The sequence below is a fragment of the Cetorhinus maximus genome, chromosome 26 (assembly GCF_964194155.1).
Source record: "Cetorhinus maximus chromosome 26, sCetMax3.hap1.1, whole genome shotgun sequence".
In the NCBI taxonomy this organism is placed as follows: Eukaryota; Metazoa; Chordata; class Chondrichthyes; order Lamniformes; family Cetorhinidae; genus Cetorhinus; species Cetorhinus maximus.
Window position 1 is genome coordinate 13,456,586 of NC_135904.1, and position 25,191 is coordinate 13,481,776.

Below are 25,191 nucleotides of genomic sequence, written 5' to 3' on the forward strand. Positions count from 1 at the left end.
CATTTCTAAAATTGTTTGCTTTTTTATCTCAAATTCTGTGCAATTTGTGCGTATATTATAAAATTGTATACTTACAGTGATATGATCAAACAGGGAGAAAGTAACTGATTCTCCATCCACTGAAGTGGAGATAATTTTGTCTCGAAGGCGTTTGAGGGAGCCAGGCTTCCAGACACATGACCCATCAGGCTGTGCTGCGATCACAAGACCCTCTTTATTCTTTAGGAATGCTGGAGCTTTTATGCCATACCTGGTTTACAGAGTACAGCTCAATTTACTTTTGCCATTAAATTACACGGAGGAAATAAAAGGTACAACAGTTGCTCAATATAAAAGAAAATATCAAAGTCAAATGTCAAATATACACTAAAACAAAATGAGGGATAAGAAATAAACTCTGCTGGGATGTGCCAGCAGTTGTGGAAGATCAGTGGGATCTCTTCCGGGGCAAGTGGGACCTATACAAGAAGGACGGGTTGCATCTAAACTGGAGGGGCACCAATATCCTGGCTGCGAGGTTTGCTAGTGTCACTCGGGAGGATTTAAACTAGTATGGCAGGGGGGTGGGAACCAGAGCAATAGGTCAGCAGGTGAAATAAATGACTGGGAACCAGTGAATATGGCCAGTCGGACTAAGATGAAGGGCAGGCAGGGAGAAATTACTGAACACAGTGGGACTGGGGGTCTGAAATGCATTTGTTTCAATGCGAGAAGTATATCAAGCAAGGCGGATGAGCTTAGAGCTTGGATTAGTATTTGGGACTATGATGTTATTGCTATTACAGAGACTTGGTTGAAGGATGGACAGGATTGGCAGATAAACGTTCCAGGATTTAGATGTTTCAGGCAGGATAGGGAGGGATGTAGAAGAGGTGGGGGAGTTGCACTGCTGGTTAAGGGGAATATCACAGCTGTACGACAGGAGGACACCTCGGTGAGCTCATGCAGCGAGGCAATATGGGTAGAGCTCCGGAATAGGAAGGGTGCAGTCACAATGTTGGGGGTTTACTATAGGCCTCCCAATTGCCGGCGGGAGATTGAGGAACAGTTATGTAGGCAGATTTTGGAAAGATGTAAAAGCAATAGGGTTGTTGTGGTGGGTGATTTTAACTTTCCCTATATTGACTGGGAATTACTTAGTGCTAGGGGTTTGGATGGTGCAGAATTTGTAAGGTGCATCCAGGAGGGCTTCCTGAGACAATATGTAGATAGTCCAACTAGGGAAGGGGCAATACTGGACCTGGTATTAAGGGAATTAACCCGGCCAGGTGGTCGAAGTTTCAGTAGGGGAGCATTTCGGGAAAAGTGACCATAATTCAGTAAGTTTCAAGGTACTGGTGGATAAGGATAACAGGAGTCCTCGGGTTAAGGTGCTTAATTGGGGGAAGGCTAATTATAACAATATTAGGCAGGAACTGAGGAATCTAGACTGGAGGCGGATGTTTGAGGGCAAATCAACAACTGACATGTGGGGGGGCTTTCAAATGTCAGTTGATAAGAATTCAGGACTGGCATGTTCCTGCTAGGATGAAGGATAAGCATGGCAAACTTCAGGAACCTTGGATAACGAAGGATATTGTGAGATTAGTCAAAAAGAAAAGGGAAGCATTCAAAAGGGCTAGAAGGCTGGGAACAGATAAAGCCCGTGGAGAATATAAAGAAAGTAGGAAGAAACTTAAGCAAGGAGTCAGGAGGGCTAAAAGGGGTCATGAAAAGTCACTGGCAGCCAGGATTAAGGAAAATCCCAAGGCCTTTTATACATATGTAAAAAGCAAGAGGGTAGCCGGGGAAAGGGGAGGCCCACTCAGGGACAGAGGTGGGAATCTGTGTGTGGAGCCAGAAGAAATGGGAGCGATACTAAATGAATACTTCTCATCAGTAGTCACCAAAGAGAAGGACATAGCGGTCGATTTGTTTAGGGAAGAGTGCGTAGATAGCCTGGATCATGTTGAGATCAAAAAAGAGGTGTTAGGCGTCTTGAAGAATATTAAGGTGGATAAGTCCCCAGGGCCAGATGGGATCTACCCCAGAGTACTGAGGGAGGCAAGGGAGGAGATTGTTGGGGCCTTGACAGAAATCTTTGTATCCTCACTGGCTACAGGTAAGGTCCCAGAGAACTGGAGAATGGCCAATGTTGTTCCATTGTTTAAGAAGGGTAGCAGGGATAATCCGGGAAATTACAGGCCGGTGAGCCTTACGTCAGTGGTAGGGAAATTATTGGAGAAGATTCTTCGTGACAGGATTTACTACCATTTGGAAGCAAATGGGCGTATTAGTGAGAGGCAGCATGGTTTTGTGAAAGGGAGGTCATGTCTCACTAACTTGATCGGGTTTTTCAAGGAAGTGACAAAGATGATTGACGATGGAAGGGCAGTGGATGTTATGTACATGGATTTCAGTAAGGCCTTTGACAAGGTCCCTCATGGCAGACTGGTACAGAAGGTAAAGTCACACGGGATCAGAGGTGAACTGGCAAGTTGGATACAGAATTGGCTTGGTCATAGAAGACAGAGGGTAGCAGTGGAAGGGTGCTTTTCTGAATGGAGAGAGTTCCGCAGGGATCAGTGCTGGGACCGTTGCTGTTTGTAGTATACATAAATGATTTGGATGAAAACATAACTGGGCTAATTAGTAAGTTTGCAGACGACACTAAGGTTGGAGGAGTTGCAGATAGTGAAGAGGATTGTCAAAAGATACAACGGGATATAGATCGGTTGGAGACTTGGGCGGAGAAATGGCAGATGGTGTTTAATCCGGACAAATGCGAGGTAATGCATTTTGGAAGGTCTAATACAAGCAGGAATTATACAGTAAGTGACAGCACCCTTAAGTGCATTGATGGGCAGAGGGATCTGGGTGTACAGGTCCACAGGTCACAAAGTGGCAACGCAGGTGGATAAGGTAGTTAGGAAGGCATATGGCATGCTTGCCTTCATCGGCAGAGGTATTGAGTATAAAAGCTGGGAAGTCATACTGCAGCTGTATAGAACCTTGGTTAGACCACACTTGGAATATTGCGTGCAATTCTGGTCGCCACATTACCAGAAGGATGTGGAGGCGTTGGAGAGGGCGCAGAGGAGGTTTACCAGGATGCTGCCTGGTCTGGAGGTTATTAGCTGTGAGGAGAGGTTGGAGAAACTCGGATTGTTCTCACTAGAGTGACGGAGATTGAGGGGAAACTTGATAGAAGTTTACAAAATTATGAGTGGCGTGGAAAGAGTAGATAGTCAGAAGCTTTTTCCCAGGGTGGAAGAGTCAATTACTAGGGGACATAGATTTAAGGTGAGAGGAGAAAACTATAGAGGAGATGTGCGGGGCAAGTTTTTTATGCAGAAGGGTAGTGAGTTGCCAGAGGAGGTGGTGGAAGCAGGTACGATAGTGATGTTTAAGAGGCAGCTTGACAAATACATGAATAGGATGGGAATAGAGGGATACGGACCCCGGAAGTGCAAAATGTTTTAGTTGACGGGCAATATGATCAGCGCAGGCTTGGACGGCTGAAGGGCCTGTTCCTGTGCTGTACTTTTCTTTGTTGTTCTTTGTTCTTATCTGGTGGCCTCATTCTACGGCTTAGTATGCTGAAGGAAAACTTCCGTCCTAATGAATTATACTCCTCCATTAGCTAAAGTGCTGGCATCAAATCATTCTCAATGAAGGTCATTATTCTCCCTCTGTACCGTATATTAATGCTACCAGTTTGGGAAAGAAAAAATCTTGCATTCATATAGTACATAAGAACTAGGAGAGGAGTAGGCCACTTGGCCCTTCAAGCCTGCTCCGCCATTCACTAAGATCATGGTTGATCTGACTGTAACCTCCCGCCTACACCCGATTAAACCTTTCACCCCCTTGTTAATCAAGAATTAATCTAGCTCTTCCTTAAATATTTAAAGACACTGTTTTCACTGCCTTTTGAGGAAGAGTTACAAAGACTCGACCCTCAGAAAAAAATTCTTATCTCAGTCTTAAATATCTTTAAACTGTGACCCCCTAGTTCTAGATTCTTCCACAAGAGGAAACATCCGCTTCACATCCACCCTGTCAAGACCCCTCAGGATCCTAAAGGTTTCCATCAAGTCACTTCTTACTCTGCTAAACTGCAGTGGATACAAGCCTAACCTATCCAACCTTTCCTCATAAGAGAATCCATCCATTTCTGGTAATGGCCTATTAAACCTTCCCTGAACTGCTAATGCAGTCTTTCCTTAAACTGCTCCAGATGTGGTCCCACCAGTATCCTGTACAATTGAAGCATAACCTCCCTACGTTTGTACTCAATTCCCCTCAGAATAAATAATAACATCCTATTAGCTTTCCTAATTGCTGTAGCTGCACACTAGCCTTTTATGATTCATGCACTAGGACACCTGGATCCCTCTGAATCTCAGCTCTGCAATCTCTCAACATTTAGATAATAAGCTTTTTTTAAATTCTTCCTGCCAAAATGAACGATCTCACATTTTCCCACATTATATTCCTTTTGCCAGGTCTTTGCCCACTCACTTAATCTATCTATGTCACTTTGTAGCTTCCTTATATCCTCTTCATAACTTATTTTCCTACCTATCTTTGTCATCAGCAAATTTAACAACCATATCATCTCTTTTCATCCAAGTCATTTATATAAATTGTAAAAAGTTGAGGCCCCAGCACTGATCCCTGTGGCACACCACTTGTTATATCACGCCAACCAGAAAGACCCATTTATGGCTACCCTCTGTTTCCTGTTAGCTACCCAATCTTCTCTCCATGCCAATATATTACACCTACAACATGAGCTTTTATTTTTCGCAATGACCTTAGATTTCCAGAAGGCATTTGATAAGGTGCCACATCAAAGTACAGTACATCCACCAACTATCCACATATGACTCCTTCAAAGAAGTCCAATAAATTGGTTAAACATGATTTCTCTTTCCCAAAATCTGCTTGATTACCCTGATTTTTTTTCTAAGTGCCCTGCTATAACATCATTAATAATAGCTTCTAACATTTTCCCTGACAGATGTTAAGCTAACTGGCTGGTAGGTTCTTGCTTTTTGTCTTCCTATTTGAATAAAGGAGTTCCATTTGCTATTTTCCAATCTAATGGTATCTTCCCCAAATCTAGGGAATTTTAGATAATTGAAATGAATCCATCATTAGCCGCTTCTTTCAAGACCCTCAGGTGAAGTCCATCAGGACCTAGGGATTTGTCAGCCTGCAGCTCCAACAATTTGCTCAATACCACTTCTCTTGTGATTGTAATTTGAGTTCCTCCCTTCCTTCCACTTACTGATTTACAGCTATTTCTGGGATGCTACTCGTATCCTCTATAGTGAAAACCAATGCAAAATACCTGTTTGATTCATCTCCTTACTTTCCATTATTAATTCCCCAGACTCGCTTTCTATAGGACCGAAGTTCACTTTAACTCTTCTTATTTAAATATCTATAGAAACTTACTATCCATCTTTATATTTCCAGCTAGCTTTCTCTCATACTCTAATTTTTCCCTCCTTATTAATCTTTGTCATTCTTTGGACAGAATATAAACAACAATCTTCTGACCTGTCACCCATCTTTGCGTATTAATATGCTTTTTCTGTAAGTTTGATACTGTCTTTAACTTTTTTTTAGTTAACCACAGATGGTGGGTCCTCCCCTTGGAATTTTTCTCTCATTGGAATGTATCTATTCTGTGTATTCTGAAATATCCCTTTAAAAGTCTAACTGCATCTCAATGGACCTATCCCTGTAACCTCAGTTGCCAGTTTGCTCTAGCTAGCTCTGCTATCATGCCCTCATAATTGCCCTTAAGTTTAAAATACTAGTTTTGGACTTGCTCTTTCTCTTTCAAACTGAAAATAAATTCAATCATATTATGATCGCTGCTACCTAGGGGTTCCTTCACTGAGGTTATCTGCTAATCCCATCTCATTGTACAGTACCAGGTCTAGTATAGCCTGTTCTTTGGTTGGCTCCAGAATGTGCTGTTCCAAGAGACCATCCCAAAAACTTTATGATCTCATCTAGGCTACCTTTGCCCATCTGATTCTTCCAGTCTATATGTAGATTAAAATCTCCCCTAATTATCAGTGTACCTTTGAGAAGCTCCCATTTTCTCTTCCTTTATACTCTCTCCTATTGTGTAGTTACAATTAGGGGGCCTGTACACCATTCCCACAAATGACTTTTTTCCTTTATCATTTCTCATTTGCTTTCACATTTTCCTAGCTTTCCTGTCCTTCCTAAATATCACATACCCTTCAACATTCAGGTCTCAATCTGTCATCCTGCAGCCATGTCTCTGTATTGGCTTTCAGATCACACTTATTTCTTTTTGCGCTATCATTTATCTGTTTTGCTTTGAATGCTACATTCATTTAGATAAAGCTTTTAATTTTGCCCTTTTATTTTGTGATGTCTGGCCTTATCTGCTGATTTATTATTTTGTGATGTCTGGCCTTACCTGCTGATTTATTCTTAGATTTGTACTCTGTTCTTTCCTGTCATGTTCTGTTTATTATTTCCCATATTAGTACCTTTCTCTCTTGCCTCGTCTCCACTCTGTAGTTTATCTTCCCAAATTTGATCCCTTTCCCCCAATATTTAGTTTAAAGCCCTCCCCACATCCCTAGTTATGCAGTTTGTGAGAACATCAGCCCAAGCACGTTTCAGGTGTAGACTGTCCCAAAAGTACAGCCCCCCACTTTCCCCACTACTGATGCCAATGCCTCACAAACCAGAACACACTTCTCCCACACCAGTCTTTGAGCCACGCATTCATTTCTCTAATCTTATTTGCCCTATGAAAATTTGCACATGGCTTGGTTAGTAATCCAGATATTATTACCTTTTGAGGTTCTGCTTAATTTGGTGTCTAGCTCCTCATACTGACTCTGCTGAACTTCCTTTCTTGTCCTGCCTATGTCGGTGGTACCTACGTGGACCACGACAAGTGGATCCGCCCACTGCTAGTTCCCGAACTCTGGCACCGGGCAGGCAACACAGCCGCCTGGACCCTCGCTCATTCCTACAGAGAACAGTGTCAATCCCCCTCACTGTACTGTCCCCTACTAGCACTACATTCCTTTCAGCTCCCCCCACTTGAATGGCTTCCTGTACCACGGTGCCATGGTCAGTCAGCTCATCCACCTTGCAGTCCCCAGTCCCATCCAAACAAGCTGAGAGAACCTCAAACTTGTTGGACAACTGGAGAGACTGATACTCCTGGCCTCTGGGTCCCTTTACTTGCCTCACTCACAGTCACAGCCTCCTGATTTGGAAGGTGGCCAGGGAAAGAAGACCCTATCCTCAGTGGTGTGACTGCCTCCTGGTACAAAGCATCCAAGTGACTCTTCCCCCTCCCTGATGTGTCACAGTGCCTGTAGCTCAGCCTCCAGCTCAATGACTCTGAGCTGAAGCTCCTCGAGGCACAGACACTTACTGCAGACATGTTTATCCTGGATTATACTGGCATCCAGGAGCTCCCACTTGCTGCAGCCATGACGCATCACCTGTCCTTGCACCTTTGTGCTTTGAATAAAATAATTAAGTAATTAATTAATTCATATATTTTATAAATCTTACGAATTCCTGTACCATTTTGAACCTTTGGAATAGAATACTTATCCATTTCCAGATATTTACCAAACAGCTAGCTTCTTCCCCTGTAGCAGAGCAAGAACCAATTCCTGCAGGGTGAAAAAGTTAGAAAACAAAGCGGGTACCTCCCTCCTCAGCTCACCAAGCGCTCTCACTCCATTAAAGTTGCACTGAGAATGATCCCAGGTACAGAAAAACCAATTCAAGCTAGTTCCTTTAATTAACTATTTTAGCTGCTGCCAATGAATAGCATCTCCCTGTTTAGGTCCTTGGATGAAACTTTGAATTTAAACAGCACTTGCAGTTAATTTTTAAAAAGAGATTTAAGATTCCCTCAACTCACCAATACACAAACTCTGTTCGGGTAGACAAGATACCCCAAAGTACTTTATAGCCAATAAAGTGTATTTTAGGAAATGCAGCAGCCAATTTCTGCACAGCAAGCTCTCACAAATATCAATCTGATAATGACTAGATAATGTCTTTTTGATGTTGGTGCTCTTCCTTGAACTATAAGATTATCCACCTCGGTGTAATGTCTCACCTGAAAGAAGCACCTTCAGCTGTGTTGCAGTCCCTTTGTACTACTCTCTAGAGTGCCAGCCTAAATTTTGTGCTTCAGTCTCTAGTGAGGGACTGCTACCAACTGAGTCACAAGTGTGCTGGGCTGATTCCTGGGATGAAGTGGTTGTCTTATGAGGAAAGGTTGAGCAGATTGGGCCTATATTCATTGAGTTTAGAAGGATGAGTTGTGATCTTATTGAGACATAAGATTCTGAGGGAGCTTGACAGGGTAGATGCTGGGAGGATGTCTCCTCTCAGTTTTAAATTCCCTAGGGGGCACAGTTTAAAAATGAGGTCACCCATTTAAAACAGATGAGGAGGAATTTCTTATAGGGGGTTATTAGTCTTTGGAATTCTCTTTCACAGAGAGCAGTGGAATGTATTCAAGGCAGAGTTAGATTTTTGATCAACAAGGGAGCTAAGGGTCATGGGACTGGCAGGAAAGTGGAGTTAAAGCCACAGTCAGATCAGCCATGATCTTATCAAATGGTGGAGGAGGCTCAATGAACCAAATGGCATACTCCTATTATGATTAAGGGATTGTCATATCGTCAGATACAATGTTAAACCAAAACTCCATATACTTTTCCGATGAATATAGAAGAGCCCATGGTACTTTTTCAAAGAGCAAGGGAGCCAGGTATCCTGGCCAACAATGTGAAGGATGCTTTATAAATACAAGACTCCCTTTTTCAGTGTAGCCCTGAACAGCCATAAGGATAATTCTTAATCAGAATATGTATTTTTGGGTGATGCAGAGCTACCTTGTCCCAAATTTTGCAAGAATGGGCACATGAACAAATCAGGTCACAGCATAAAGAAATGCACTTTTAAATGAGCAAACTCTGGTTTAGTGTATGCATTCCAGCCACTTCTTAATCCATGAATAGTTTGAAAATTTCAATTGTTGCAATTATCAAGATTAGTTTTTAAATTCTATTGAACATTCTCAGCAACTTACCTTAGCACAAATACCAGCACACCATTTGCCCGTATTGAGTAGATGATACCATCTGCTGTGCAACGCTCATCAGAAGGATCTTTATCCTTAAAGTACATGCACTGAAATAGCTCTATAGATTGTTTCTGCACGCGCTGAGCAGCCTAAGAAACAATGGAAGAGGAACTGATTTAATTAGGCCACAGCACTCAACTCTTTAATAATGATTTTCAAACTTGCCTGTGTGAATTGCTACCATATTCCTATGGACCCTTTGTCCTAAAAATTTCCAAATGACATTTTGATCATGCAGAGCCCAGCTTGACGACTGGTGTAACTACAAAAGTATAAAGTTAACAATAACTGCCTTCAGCATTCCTTGCACGGGAGGAGAGACATTAGCCAGGATCAAGATTGTTTTATTACTCCTGCTGGGAAGTCTAGGTAAGTGCTCATAACGTTTGGCTGTGTTCATTAGCCCATGTTGAACAGCCTCTGCCTGCCAAACAATCAATCAAGGGATCGCACATGAAGAATGGCTTTTACGTCAAGTACTGGCAATGCTCAGAGCTATGCAGCTTCAGTCACTGGATTATTTTTAAAAAGACTAAATGTTACTGTTCCTATCTTTTGCACAGTGGAGGAAGTTACTAATTGATTTCCCAGGGTTTTTACATCAGCACCAACATTTTTTTAGTAAGGATAAAATATTCATGGCGTTCAGACTGGTAACCATTAAACAATCTTTTCTATGTTTTTAAGCTATTTTCTCTTCCTCTTTGAACCAAGCAAGCTATTGTCAGAGGACTCGAGCAGAGCACTTGGAGATATGAGGCAGGTTTTCCTCTCTGAGGAATCTGGTATCTGCTCCCTCAATGTTCTGAGCTGAGAATTTGCTGTGGATGTGTTAATTTATTGGTTATTGAAAAAGAGTATGACTTCTCAACTACAATGTACTTCTCCAACAAAGCTTGATATCCACATTGATCATTGAATATTTTTACATTTTGCTGTTCAAAATGTGGAAGATAGTTTTGCTTTTTGAACCCAAGGACAACATCAGGCATTCCCAGGTCAGGTTTTGTGTGGTGAGATACAATTTACACTCCACCTCAAGTATGCTTCAATTCCAACTACAGAGTTGCATTCTCTATAGGGTGAACAAGACATCTTAATTTCCTACATTAGCCGTCCATGTGGCCCGTGTAAAACTTACAATTTTAAATCAAATTCTGACAGTCTTTTTGTCCATTCAATGTCTATTGGCCATTAATTTAGGCTGGATTCAAATGTAGGACATAGGACTGTTCTAAAGTAATGCAATGTCCACTCTTCCAGCTCACTCTTTAAAGGACTATCAGCGAAAAGTTGTTTAACCATTCCCTTTCAATGTGCAACGGTACTAATAACATCTGCAAAATCTTTTGTTTATTCTTCCTCCCTAATGTGACTATGATGATACATATACAATTACATTAGGCTTTTTTTTTGAAAAAAGGGAAAAATGGCTATTGAATTATTTGCCTACTCACCTTATTCTTGTTGTTGATATGCTGACATAATTCTGCTAAATCTTTGTTGCTGAGCAATGGAACTTCCGGTTCCAATTTCTTATCCTTCATTATAGCCGCCATCAGTAGTCTATGCACCACTATATCTGCATATCTTCTGATTGGAGAAGTGAAATGAGTATATTTCTCCAGAGCAAGACCTGTGATAAGACACAAAATAGTCCTTATATAGGTCGGTGTCAGGTTGTGTAGACAACCTGGTTTTGGGACTTTACCAATTTTGTTTTATAAGTGGAAGTGTACAAGAGCAATTCTGAGAAGGGGCAGGTTTGAAAGCTATTTCCATCACTTGCTTTCCAAGGTCATCTCAAAATGTTAACTGATATTTTACATTGCAGCATTATAGCTTCCACTGATATAAAATAAATCATAACCTGTATTAGACTCTAACCCTGGATTTGCCTCGACAAAACTATATTCCTACTGAAGATTATTTAAAAATTATAAAATGAACTTGTTTCCCTGTATTATACTTGAACAACTAATGCAGCTAATAGGCACTGATCTTTCTACACATTGCCTTTGGCTTCCTAAGAGGGACTTAGTGCAGCAGTTCTTTGTAACCTAGTTCAAATCTAGCCCAGGCTAAAAGTTAACTGTTTGCCAGCTGAATATGCCCTGTGTAAAATTAATTCAAACTTCAATCCAATTCCTACTTGCTACACTTTTAGAGTACAACTTGTCCATTGTTTGACATAAAACTAGTTGTCTCACTCAAGACCACCTGGAAGGTGGGAGACCTGGAAAGATTCATGCTGGTTTGAGACGTCTAACCTGTGGTCTGCAGCTTTAGCAATCCGGCTGTCAAAGCCCAGTCAACTCAGTCCTGTAAGCATTTGAGTGTGCCTGAGGTTTTGAGGGCTTTTTCAGTACTGTTGGACTCACTGAGTAAACCTGGAATCTCCTTCATCTTTTGCTGTTTAACAGGTTCAAAATTCTAGATCTAGACCCCATCTAAAAGCCTGGCATTTTTTTGCCTGTAGAATGCTTGACTATCAAAAGCAAATGAAAACTCAATAACAATAGTTACCAGTTTCCATGAAGACCCAACTAATGCATTTTGCAAGATAATGTGAAAAATGCAGATTTAAACAGATTAAAGTAACCAAGTTAACTAAGGAACATGAAAACAGCTTTTCTTGCCTGTAGTTTGCAAATGAATCATGTAAAAAGGTGTCTATCTCCCAACCTCATAAAAGCACTAGGTACTTGATATAAAAGTGGAAACAGTCCCTATATTTCAGTTACTTTTTCTCCCTCCTACTTTCTCCTCTCTGCTTTTCCCCTCCAGAGCTCTCACTCCTTCTTCTGGGATGCATTTCCATGGGAACTGCTGTCTAAATCATCACCTAACCAGTCATTCTTCATGCATGAGCAGAGTGTCGATGCCTATTGCACTATGCAGCACATTGTAGCAAAGTTCTGTGTTGTCCACACATTCCTTTTTCAGCAGGGGTCACTGGACACCAGTAAGGAGTGGTAACACTTGTTGATTTATCCCCTCCTCAAACCAGGGCATGAGGCTAACTGTAATCCTCTCCCTCAATGCTGACATTGCTCTGGTTGAGTCCAGCTACCTCACCACACACCAAGAATCAAATGTAGGACATTCCTAGTCTGTAGACATGCTGTTTCACTCTTAACAGTTATGATAGAAAAATAAAATTATGTCTTGAAATAGCTGGAAAACATTTTCATTATTGCTGTGGAGAAACTGGATGGACTCCAAGTCAACAAGAACTTAGAAAATCATTCAGTGCAATGTCAAGCCAGACAGCTTCACAAGTAGCTCAAGAATTATTCACAGCCTAAACTCAATGCAAATCATAACAAAATAAGTACAAACAAAATGGAAGTAAATCAATGTAAGGGTCAAAATATTTTTTCAGTTATGGGCTTCTCTATTATTTAGGTTCTTACACAGTTCCAGCTCAGTCTAAGGGGGAAAGGAAGGAGTTTTGGTAAAGTTCCATTTACACAAATCTCAACATCACACTTTAATCCCAACCACACTGAGGAGCATCCTCTACTCTATATATGATATCCTAATTTTACAATTTAATTCCATTAGTCTTGTAAATGTCCATCAGAATATTATTCATGAAGATATTGTCAACACCATCTACCATTCTAAGAACATGGACCAAACCCGTCTTCAGTCTCCATCAATAATGCTTTTACGCCTCTTTGGAAATGTGCCTTCAATTCAGCGTTTTCTCTGAAGGCCTGATCGATGTCAAAAACACGGTACTTAAGCTTAAGCCAAAGCCCCCCCCGATACCCCCCCACCCCCACACACACAAAAATGCAGTGTACAATTTTTGCTTGGAGTGAAACTCATACATATTTACAAGAAGATAAATGCCAAGCTGCCTCCACAATGGTAATTATCACACAATGCCTGCAATAGAGATGTTAATTCACAGAAATAGACTACTACCAACCAGATCAGCTCAGATTAAAGCATTTCTTTACTAAAGGGGTAAAATTACTAGAGGGAGTTCAGTGATATCAAAGCAGCACAGATTTGAGCAAAGAACAAGATGCCACAGTAAGTTCTAACAATCGGTCACTTCAAAGGCCTTGTTTCAAATACAGCCAGACTGATGAATGAAAGTACACTCTCCCTCTCAGCCAGCTGAAAGGATCCAAAGTGAAACAATTTTAAAATTGACTCGAGGCATTGGGGACCAGCAGAATAGTCAGAGACACAGGGGACCAAGACTGAGCCCTGGGCCTTACCACCATAGTTGGGAGCCAGCTAGAGGATGCCAACCCTGATCAGGTGCCCAAGCAAGGCACCAATTTTTAAAACTTTACTTACCTTAGTTTTACTTTTTGAAAAAGCCTGACCAACCTATGACACAATTTGCTTTGGGAAGAGATTCCCTTATTTTGAAATGTTGGTAATCAGACTTCCCAAACTTTCCTTTGGTTGTGCTCTTCAACTGAAAAATGATGACAGTTTCGAAAGGACAAGTGTTGCTGCTGGCTTTGATGAGAATTGCAGGGTCTTTAAATACACAGAAACTGCAGCGTATTTGCTTAAACAGATCCTTTATTTAATAATATTAGTAGGCAGCTTTCCAACAATTTGATAAGTTGTTTCCAGCATTGAAAATGGGCATTAGATGAATTGCTGGGGTAATTTCTGACAGGAAATACCAAAAGAATTTTTCCCCCTTTAGCTGTGGTAATCTGGACTGTAGGATGAAATTAGCACCAAGCGTTTTAAATTTACCAAGTCTCCATCACTGGCCCTACATTGGCTCCTAGTTCAGCAATGTCTTGAATTTAAATTTTTTTTATTCGTTCATGGGATGTGGGTGTCGCTGACCCATTCCTAATTGCCCTTGCTCAGAGGGCATTTAAGAGTCAAACACATTGCTGTGGACCTGAAGTCACATGTAGGTCTTCAGATTTCCTTTCCTAATGGACATTAGTGAACCAGATGGGTTTTTACGACAATCAACCGGTTTCATCATTTAATTCCCAATTTTTATTGAATTCAAATTTCACCATCTGGGATTCGAACCCTGGTCCCCAGAGCGTTACCCTGAATCTCTGGAATACCAGTCAGTGACAATATCACTATGCCACCACCTCCCCTTGCTCATGCTTTTCAAATCTCTCCGTGGCCTCATCATTTCCTATCTCTGTAACCTCCTCCTACCCTACAACCAGCAAGGATTTCTGTACTCTTCCAATTCTTCCCTTTTGCATACCCTCGATTTCCACTGCACCTCCGTTAGCATCCATGCCTAGGTCCCAAGTTCTGGAACTTCCTCACTAAATCTATCTGCCTTTCCCTCCTCCTTTAAGATGCTCCTTAAAACCTTACTCTTTGACACAACCTTTCAGACACCCGACAGAATTTTTCTTTTTTTAATGTGGCTGAGTCAGATTTCATTTAATAATGCTCCTGTGAATTGCCTTGGGACATTTTACAATGTTAAAGGTACTATATGAATACAAGCTGTTGTAAATTAAACATCATTCTAATATAAAATGCTCCATTTTAGGTATGCTCATATCAAAAACATTAGTTTTCAAAATGGCTTTTTAAATGTTAGGTTTATTTTTATTTGCCATGTATGATCCATTTGGAACATTAAGCAGACAGTTCAACATAGAAATTCTGTAAAATAACTTAACAGACACCTGCAATGCAGTGTTGACATAGGCACTGACTAATGCAATCTGACCACTGCATTACAGAGAGGCTTAATGGAATGAAGGCAGCATGACTGAGCAGGGTGTCTTGGAAAATGAAGTTATTTATTTATCCAAGGTCAGAATATCCAAATACTTAATGTGACCCTTTCACAAATCAGAAAAACTCTGTCTTACTTAAAGACCCCAAAGTGGACAGAAAATAGAACTTTTTTTTAAAGAAGGATCTAATTGTTTAAAGGATTTAAGTCTCCCAGTTTCTGTTGCAACTGAAGTTAACCAGTGTTCAAATATGGAAGTAATAGAGGAGAGGGAGAAAACACAGCGCTGCTTACAAATTGAAGCTCTCAAGAAACATTCAAGATCATACGCTGCCTGTTAATCTCATACCATTTATATTCGCTTTTATCTGCATCAGAACGTTACAACATAGAAATATCAAAAACCTATAAGTAACTTCACGTACCATAATGATAAAATTCATCCTCTGAGCAAGAGCCAGTAGAAAAATAAAGGGCATTGGACATTGCCTGTGTGGCCATGGATCGCAACAGCTTGTTCACCTGAGCATCACCTGGGTCTTCTGCCATGTCCAGTGAATCTGCCAGAGCCTTGTTGGAGCTAAAAATTGTCAACAAAAATATTTTAAATTAGAATATGTATACACAAAGTAACTTGTGTGTCTGTCATCACAAAATTTCCTGCTCCAATTCAATCTTCTGCAAGACTGCAGAACTGCTCATTCTCCATCCCCATCCAAACCCAAATATCCCTTAATATAACCCAATGAGTCCAATATTCAAGCTTGCCTTCATCTAATTAATCTTTATCGGTTTACCTTGTCTTCTCTCCTAGGACAGGATTTTCCTGTCGGCAAGCAGGGGCGGGGCCCTCTCACCGACGCGTAAAATGACGCGCGGTGACATCGGGCGGAACTCCCGATGTCACCACGCCCCATTTAAATTTTCAGGTAGGCGGGGGCTCAGCAAAATCAGCTGTGTGCCCGCTGACCTGTCAATGGCCAATTGAGGCCATTGACAGAGCCATTAAAGTAATTAATGGACCTGCCCGTCCAACCTTAAGGCTGGCGGGCATTAGAAAAAGCATGAAACATCATCCACGGGCGGGATGAGGTTTCATGTAGGTTTTTAAAAATTTAATTGAAGTTTTTAAAAAAGTTATGGACCTGTCCCAACTCCATGTGACAGGGTTACATGAGGGGACATGTCAGGGAAATCTTGTTTTTCTATTTTTAAGATTTTTTACTGTACAGCCGATCTCCCTGAGGCAGCGCTTTGCCTCAGGGAGATGAATGAGCTCTTTCGTGCGCATGCGCAAAAGAGCGCGCTCTTGGGTTTAGGGAACCCCCCCCGGCCGCACAGGGAGCGCACAGCGCTTCCATGCAGACGTCACGCTGGGTGAGCCTTAATTGGTCCACCCATGTAAAATGGTGGCGCCCCTCCGCGTGCCCGCACTTCAACTTCCCCCACCGACGGGGGGGAAAATCCTGCCCATACTCTTTGAAACTCTGGAGGCATCCAAAATGGGCCTTAATTTTTTTTCCCTTAAATTTCTCAAAAATTAAAAACAAAAAACCTCATGAAAATTTACACACAGGCACCTTTTATCTATATGTTACCGTGTATCTATTTTGAAACCCTTTGCTTTTGCACAATCAACCAGCTCAGCGAAGAACTCCTGCTGTGGTGGAGGATGACGGCGCAGCAAGGCTTGGTGGGGTAAATTCTCAGTTATCTTCTTTGCCACCCAGTGGTTAGCCAGAATCATGCACTCTGCTACAGTCTCGTGCACTTCCAGCGGCTGCTTTGGGACCAGGTCACTGATGTTCTTCTTATCATCTAATTGCACTCGTAATTCAATGCCTTCCAGCTCCAGGGCGCCGCCAAGGGCACGCTTTGCTCGAATATGGCGAGCTATTTCCGTCAGCTTCTCTATAGCCCATATCAGGTCGTTCAATATTCTATGTTTGTCTTTCTCGTCAAGCCCTTTGAGCTCGGGGATATCATCCATAACACTGAGATCCCTATCCAACAAGGCCTGGGCGGCTTCATAGAACATCTTGTATGCAGACTTTATAATGGTTCTTCCAAACCACACCTTAAGGACTTCATAGTTAGTTTTATCCAGCTCCCACATCACACTCACTGCATACCTTAAAAGCAAAATAAATACAGAAGATTAACCTTCATTCAGAAAGGTGAATTGAAACCACAGCAAACCATAATCAAATAACTGATAGTTAAGGGCAAATACAGTCTCAGTGTTTAAATTGTGCTTTGTCATTACAAATGTTTACTTTTCAAAAACAATTATTTTATGTCAAGAAATTGAGAGATTTCCTCTTTGGGCCAAATCTGCACAATTTTTGGGTAGGTTTTATGCCCTTGAATCATCTTCATCAGGAGCTAGAATATAAAATATATATTTTATTACAAATAGTTTTGGTTTTTGAGGCACCACAAAGCTCTGTAACAGCTGTCAGTTTCAGTTGGAGAAATAATTATCATATAAGGTTCTGTTGCACAAACCTTTTTTAATCAGAAGAGGCATCATCAGTTTTCTAGAGTTAAAAGGGAAGATGAATCAAAGAACCTTGGGCTGGTATCCAACATACGGTGCCACAGATGCCAGCACCTGACCTTATAGTAGGCTTGCATTTGGAAAAAGGTTGTTCAGTAGAGGTGCCGATTAGAGGCCTGACATTTTCCTCAAAGGGAGAGATGTAAAACTGTACTACGCAAATTACTTCTCCCACCCCTGGCCTCTTCTGTCCAATCTTCCAGCAAACAGTCATACTGCTCCTTTACCATAGCTGGAACAGCTACCTGCTCTCTGCCAGGGCAAAGAACGAACAGACAATACAAGTATAAATCCTTCTGTTGCAAAAATTGGATCTTTTTCTTCAATAGCATTTTGCAAACCTGATATATTGACACTTACCTATCAGCACCTCCAAGTAAAGAACACAGATCAGCACTTAGGATGGTAGGTAACATGTCATAGCGGCGATCTGCTAGATAACAAGTCGTTGCCCTGGAAGAAAGTGGCAGGTGTTTGCACATATATATTAAGTGCACAGACAAATTTACACCAACAATGCTCAGCAGTCCTTCCCAGAGATCATAACATTTACACAACTTTGCAATAGGGGAGCAGTGGCAGATGCCAGCTACCACAGACGTGTATTAATTTTACTAATTCCCCATTCTGTGACATGGCACCCTCGGGTCTCACAGCTCTGGAGCACCTGACAACGATTGCTTTGTAGCTGCTGCGGTTTCCTTGTGGCCGTTCCAAAATACACAGGGGTTGCTCCCCACCAGTGAAATCATCAGAGCAGCGCTAGCTGGGAAATCCCATACCAGAAAAAATTCATCAGTTAATAAAAATATCAAATACATTTCTGATAAAAAGAATTGGTTTTTCTGAGAGTATTTTGAACAAAAATTATTCCCCCTATATTTTCGTTCCCCTTAAATTATTTTAATTTCAGTAGCTGCCTTTTTCATTACGATTTTTATTTTACCTTGATCTAGCCTCCAGATCTGTATATGAATTTAATTTCACAAAGTGTGTGACGTCTGCAATATGAACCCCTAGCTCCAGATTTTCATTTGCTAATCTGCGAACAGACAGTGCGTCGTCCACATCCTCACAGCCCTTGGGATCGATGCTGAACACCAGGTGAGTGCTCCTTAAATCCATTCGCCGGGCTTGCTCCTCCACATCAATCTTCCAGGGATTCTCAGGAGTGTTCACTGGCATCTCACGCACCTACAGAATGGGAACAAACAAGAGATACTTGTGTGGTTTCAAATATACATAACTGAATAATATTTCAGTTTCCATCTCAATAAAAATATTCAAACTATTTTATGTTCAATTTTCTTCCTTCTCATAAACACAAAGACATGGTATAAACTCATCATGAATCCTATTTCTCTAAACAATTAATGCAAATTAAGTTTCTTCAACCTCCCCTACCCCACCACGCACCAGAGTCTGATGATCTGTCACAGCCAGCCTGGCTTAGGAACAGTTACTAGAGACAAAGGGAAATGGCACAGATTGACCCTGTGACTTCTCCACAACCCAAGGCTTCAGGACAGAAGAAATCTGACCTCCAATTTTGTGCCTTCCCCTGACATTGTGACTGAAATTGGTAAACTCACGACAGTGAATTGAGAAACAAAACTACATTGAGCCACAGGGCAGTCATTTACAAAGTCATTTAAAATAAAAGATGTGAGTGTATGATTTCCCCTCAAGGACACAATTATGATATAACTACACTGTGGGACTCAAAAGTTATCTCACAATTCTCTTTTTTTTTTAAACAAAGCTTTTAGAGGCTTACATCCCACAATGAAATTTAAATCTCTTCTAGGATTGTTAGGTTTTATATCAAGATGTTTTCTTTTGTTTTTCTTCTCAATTATTTCCCTTTACCTCCCCTCCACCCTCCTGATGTCACAGAATCACAGTGCAGAAGAGGCCCTTTGGCCCATCAAGTCTGCACCAACGCATGAGAAACACCTGATCTACCTACCTAATCCCATTTACCAGCACTTGAATGTTATGACGTGCCAAGTTCTCATCCAAGTACTTTTTAAAGGATGTGTGGCAACCCGCCTCCACCACCCTCCCAGGCAGCGCATTCCAGGCTGTCACCACCCTCTGGGTAAAAATTTTTTTCCTCACATCCCCCCTAAACCTCCTGCCCCTCACCTTGAACTTATGTCCCCTCGTGACTGATCCTTCAATGAATCACAGTCATATGAGCATGTCAAGGCACAGCACACCTGCAGCAGCCCCTGCAACCTCAATATTGGGATACAAGCTATCTAATTGAGGGAACCACCATAACCAAAGCTAACTCTGTCCTCAGCTGCCATCCAAGCATGTGGCCCAAGTAATACAGGAGTGTCAGATTAGGCCAGTTAGTCTTACTTGTTCTTTGTGAACCAATTCTGGTATTTCCACTGTTGCCACAGCTGGGATCAGTTAACTCAGTGTATGTTAAGAGTTTAAAATCAGACCCCTTCCTAAGTCTGATGAAGAGTCATACGGACTCAAAACGTTAACTGTATTTCTCTCCGCAGATGCTGTCAGACCTGCTGAGATTTTCCAGCTATTTTTGTTTTTGTTTTAGATTTTCAGCATCCGCAGTATTTTGCTTTTATTTCTTTCCTAAGTCTGTATTGGCTCAGTGGTGGGTTATATTGTACAATCACTCACCAAGACAAAAGAAATGCAAACGCATTTTTATAACACCTTTCACATCCTGAAAATGTCCTAAAGCACTTCAGGGCCAATTAATTACTTTTGAAATGTTGTCACCATTGTTATGTGGGCAAACAACGGCAAATTTTCACAAATAGCAATGAGATAAATGACCACATGTTTCTGGTAGTGTTTGTCAAGGAACTAAAGCTGGGCAGAGCATCTTCCCAGCTCTTCAAATACTGACATGTTTATGACTATCTGAACAGGGCAGGCAGAGATTAATGTAAGGTGGCATCTCTGACAGTGCAGCACTCCCTCAGAACTAGACTACGGTATCAGCCTAGATTTTACACGCCTATAATTGGGAGTAGGGCTTGAATCCACAACCTTCTGAATCAGAACATCATCCGCTTCCACAGAGCCAATCTGACACACAAAACTTTATAACATGAATATTTTCAGCATGAGGATGCTAATGTACTACTTGATCACATGGCCAAATCCGAACCTGTGTGTACTAATGTGTGACTAATAATTTGCTTTGTAATTTATTTCTAAAATGCAAGCTCATTGGGTAGAATCGAGGTACATAAAATTCTACTGCTAACAACACCAATTAAAGAATCCCGTTCTTTCAAGGTTCAATAAGTATAAAGGTATGACCTGGGCTTCAGAGAAAGGGCTAACTGAAATGCTGTTTTCTACAAGAATGGCTGCAATTTCTGTCTCAAGATCGCCAGCTCTTCCAAGAGCCTTCACGAAGTGTCCATTGGGATAAAGAGAAGTAGAATCCCAGGAATCGATGCGTACAATAATTCGGCAATCCTATGTAATCAAGAAAAGAAAAGAAAAAAGTTAAGCATCCTCTTTGAGTCCATTACAATACTCCAAAGTTGATGAATATATATAGGTGTACTACCTGAAGAACAGAGTGTAGCAATTCTTTTTACCGCACTTCGCTCCAGGTGCATACTCGATTCAACCAACAGTATACAATTCAACATTTCCATAGCTACAGGGTTGGCAATTGGTCAGAGTTGGACACAAAGGAAAAAAAACAAGTAAAGCAGAAAATCAACAAGAATTATGCATTAATAATCTTCTTGATGCAAAAATGGCTCCTCATGCTTTCAGAATCTAAGAGATACTATTGCACCAAACATTTTTTAAAAAAATGAAATTTAAATGTTTTGGCTCATCTGAGGAAGCCAACTCTGAATAATTAAAAAGACCAATGGGAACAAGATACAATGATCTTCTCTAATATGCATGACTTACGATGTACAGCACCAACGGAGACTCCTTTAGGCAGTAAGCATTGTTTATTTTTGTTTCCACAAGTGGTGAGAATTGGTTAAGGCACAAGCAATGAAGCTGCTACCAGGCAGGATCCCAAAGTTAGTCCCCGGTCTGCAATGAGTTAGCTCATCTTAGCTAGCTCGGTAGAAAGAGTGCCACAATCGCATTAACAAGCTTGGGTTAGGGAGGGCAAAATTAAGCCATGATTCCTGACCATGGTTTCTATCCACTCAACCACGCCAGAAAGTGCATGCACCTGGGTCAGTATTGAGGAATGAAAAGGATCATGAGCCCTGCTAGGATTGGGAGCAAACCAGAAAATGGACAAAAAACGTGAAAAAAGGTGAATAAATGGCAATCAAGAACTGACAAGCAATTATGAATAAGATCAATTCTAAAGAGAAGAATCTGGAATGAATGAGTCCAGGAACATGCTATACAGACATGACCCACAATCTTCACAAAGTTCATGAACTTCAATTATGTGTGACATCAAGAACCCCTAGCAAAACTGGAGTCAATGGGAATCGGAGGAAAACTCTCTGCTGGTTCAAGTCATACCTAGCACAAAGGAAGATGGTTGTGGTTGTTGGAGGTCAGTCATCTCAGCTCCTGGACATCACTGCAGGAGTTCCTCAGGGTAGTGTCCTAGACCCAACCATCTTCAGCTGCTTCATCAATGATTTTCCTTCCATCATAAGGTCAGAAGTGGGGATGTTTGCTGATGATTGCACAATGTTCAGTACCATTCGCAACTCTTCAGATACTGAAGCAGTCCACATCCAAATACAGCAAGGTCTGGACAATGTCCAGGCTTGGGCTGACAAGTGGCAAGTAACATTTGTGCCACACAAGTATCAGATAATGACCATCTCCAACAAGAGTGAATCCAACCATCACCCCTTGATGTTCAATGGCATTGCCATCACTGAATCCCCCACTATTAACATCCTGGGGTTACCATTGCCAGAAACTGAACTGGACTAACCATATAAATACTGTGGCTACAAGAGCAGGTCAGAGGCTAGGAATCCTGTGACGAGTAATTCACCTCTTGACTCCCCAAAGCCTGTCCACCATCTACCAGACACATGTCAGGAGTGTGATGGAATACTCCCCACTTGCCTGGATGAGTGGAGCTCCCACAACACTCAAGAAGCTTGACTCCATCCAGGACAAAGCAGCCCACTTGACTGGCACCAACCACATCCACAAACATTCATTCCCTCCACCACCAACGCACAGTTGCAGCACTGTGTGTTATCTACAAGATGCACTGCAGGAATTCACCAAGGCTCCTTTGACAGCAACTTCCTAGCCCACAATCACCACCATCTAGAAGGACAAGGGCAGCAGATAGATGGGAACACCACCAGGCAGAAGTTCTCCTCCAAGTCACTCACAATCCTGACATGGAACTATATCACCGTTCCTTCACTGTTGCTGGGTCAAAATCTTGGAACCCCCTTCCTAACAGACTGTGCGTGTACCTACATCACATGGACTGCAGTGCTTCAAGAAGGCAGCTCATCACCACCTTCTCAATGGCAATTAGGGATGGGCAATAAATGCTGGCCCAGCCAGCAACACCCACATTCAGTGGCTGAATTTTTAAAAAATTGTTAAAAGTTTTTTTGGAGCTGGAAGAGGGGGAAATTTACAATGAAAGGGCCATTAACAGTGAGAGAGTGCAAGAGGAGCAGCAGGACCTTTAAAAGTGAGAGAGTGCGAAGGAGCAGCAGGACCATTAACAGCGAGGGGAGCAGTGGGGCCATTAACACCGCAACAGAGTACGAGAGGAGCAGCGGGGCCATTAACACCGCGAGAGAGTGTGAGAGGAGCAGCAGGCCCATTAACAGCGACAGGGTGCGAGGAACAATGGGGCCATTAACAGCAAGAGTGTGACAGGAGCAGCAGGGTATCCGCTGCCGCCAGGAGTCAGTCAGAACCTGCACTCGGAAAGAAAAATCGAAGTGTGACACCACAGGGGAACAGGTAGGTGTCTGACCAATGAGTATTTCCAATTTATTTTATCTAAGCTAGGGAATAAACTGGTGAAGCTTGTCCTTTTTTTTAAAAAGCAAGGTTTATTACTACTAGAAAGAAGTATTATTAGGGTTTATCACTATTAATAAGGTATTGGTAAGGTTTATTTGCAGTAGTAAGATTTGTTATAAGTAACAAAGTTATTATCTAACAGAGAGATGGCAGGGCTGTTCAAACCTCTAGGGTGCACACCCTGTTCTATGTGGGAACCCCAGGATGCCTCCCTTGTCCTGGACAACCATTTGTGCAGCAAGCGACGTCAGTTGCAGCAGCTTGTGCTCCAGGTTTCAGAACTTGAGCAGCAGCTGGCGTTACTGTGGCACATATGTGAGGCTGAGAGCTAAGTGGATAGCACATTTATAGATGTGGTCACCCCACAGCTTAAGAGTATGCAGGGAGGGAGGGAATGGGTGACCACCAGGCAGTCAACGAGAAACACGCAGGTAGTGCAGGAGTCCCCTGAGTGCATCCCACTCTCCAACCAGTATTCAGTTTTGAATACGGATGAGAATGATGGTTCATCTGGGGAAGGCAGCCAGAGACAAGTCCATGGCACCACAGTTGGCTCAGCTGTAGAGGGGGTACAAGAAAGACTGGAAGAACAATAGTGATAGGTGATTTGATATTATGGGGAATAGACAGCCACAGCTGCAGATGTGAATCCAGAATGGTATGTTGCCTCCCTGCTGCCAGGGTCAAGGGTGTCACTGAGTGGCTGCAAAGCACCCTGAGGAGTGAGGGAGCACAGCCAGCAGTTGTGGTTCACATAGGTACAAATGACACAGGCAGAGAGACAGATGTGGTTCTGCAATCTGAATTTAGGGAACTGGCTAGGAAATTAGAAAGCAGGACCTCAAAAGTAGAAATCTCCAGATCACTCCCAGTACCAAGCACAAGTTAGTACAGAAATAGGAGGATAAAGCAGATGAATGCATGGCTGGAAAGATGGTGCAGGAGGGAGGGCTTTAGACTCTTGGGACATTGGGACCAGCAAGTTGGGAGGTGGGACCTGTGCAGGCTGGACAGGTTGCACCTAAACAGAGCTAGGATGGAGTTTCTTGTGGGGCGATTTGATAGTGCTAATTGGCAGGGTTTATACTAACTTAGCAGGGTGAACCAAGGAAAATATCAGAGAGGAATACCAAGGTGTACAGAATACTGGGAGAGATAGATAGCACTAAAATAAGGAATAGTAAGTTAATAGGTGGGGTCAGAGTAAGGGGAAAAGTAGTAAAGTCTAAATCGGGGTTACTGTGCATGTGTGTGAATAAATGGAATGTGGCAAATAAGACTGATCAGTTACAGGCACAGATTGCCATGTGGAAATACGATGTGGCTATAACAGAGACCTGGCTCAAAGAAGGGCAGGATTAGATGTTAAATATTCCTGGATACAAAGTGGTGTTCAGGAAAGATAGGAAAGGAAGAAAGGGTGGAGGAGTGGCATGATTAAGGACAGCACTGCAGTGTTGGAGAAAGAGGATGTTCCAGAGGGATAAATTTATGACAGATGTCAGGTAGAAAATATAATTGAGAACCAGTCTGAATATAGAAGGTTCAAAGAGGAGCTGAAAACAAATAAGAGAAGCAAACAGGGAGCATAAAAAGAGACTTTCAGCCAACACAAAAGAGAATCCCAAAGTCTTTCATAGGTATATGAGTAGTAACGGGGTAGGAAGAGAAAAAGTAGGGTCGATAGGGACCAAAGAGAGGATTTATGCATGGAGGCAGGGGGCATAGCTGAGGTATTAAATTAATACTTTG

The 25,191-nt window shown here is 41.9% G+C and overlaps 1 protein-coding gene across 1 annotated transcript in view; it reads right to left on the reverse strand.

Moving 5' to 3' along the window:
* The window catches only part of dis3l (DIS3 like exosome 3'-5' exoribonuclease), a 48,629-nt gene that overhangs the window by 1,147 nt on the left and 22,291 nt on the right, over nucleotides 1-25,191 (reverse strand). The window contains exons 9-16 of the mRNA XM_078530148.1: nucleotides 20,746-20,907; nucleotides 18,383-18,630; nucleotides 17,797-17,889; nucleotides 16,475-17,008; nucleotides 15,302-15,456; nucleotides 10,624-10,802; nucleotides 9,113-9,255; nucleotides 76-250 (exon numbers count right to left, since the gene is read on the reverse strand). Of these exons, the coding sequence (XP_078386274.1) occupies nucleotides 76-250; nucleotides 9,113-9,255; nucleotides 10,624-10,802; nucleotides 15,302-15,456; nucleotides 16,475-17,008; nucleotides 17,797-17,889; nucleotides 18,383-18,630; nucleotides 20,746-20,907 (1,689 nt within the window). The remainder of the gene's footprint in view (nucleotides 1-75; nucleotides 251-9,112; nucleotides 9,256-10,623; nucleotides 10,803-15,301; nucleotides 15,457-16,474; nucleotides 17,009-17,796; nucleotides 17,890-18,382; nucleotides 18,631-20,745; nucleotides 20,908-25,191) is intronic.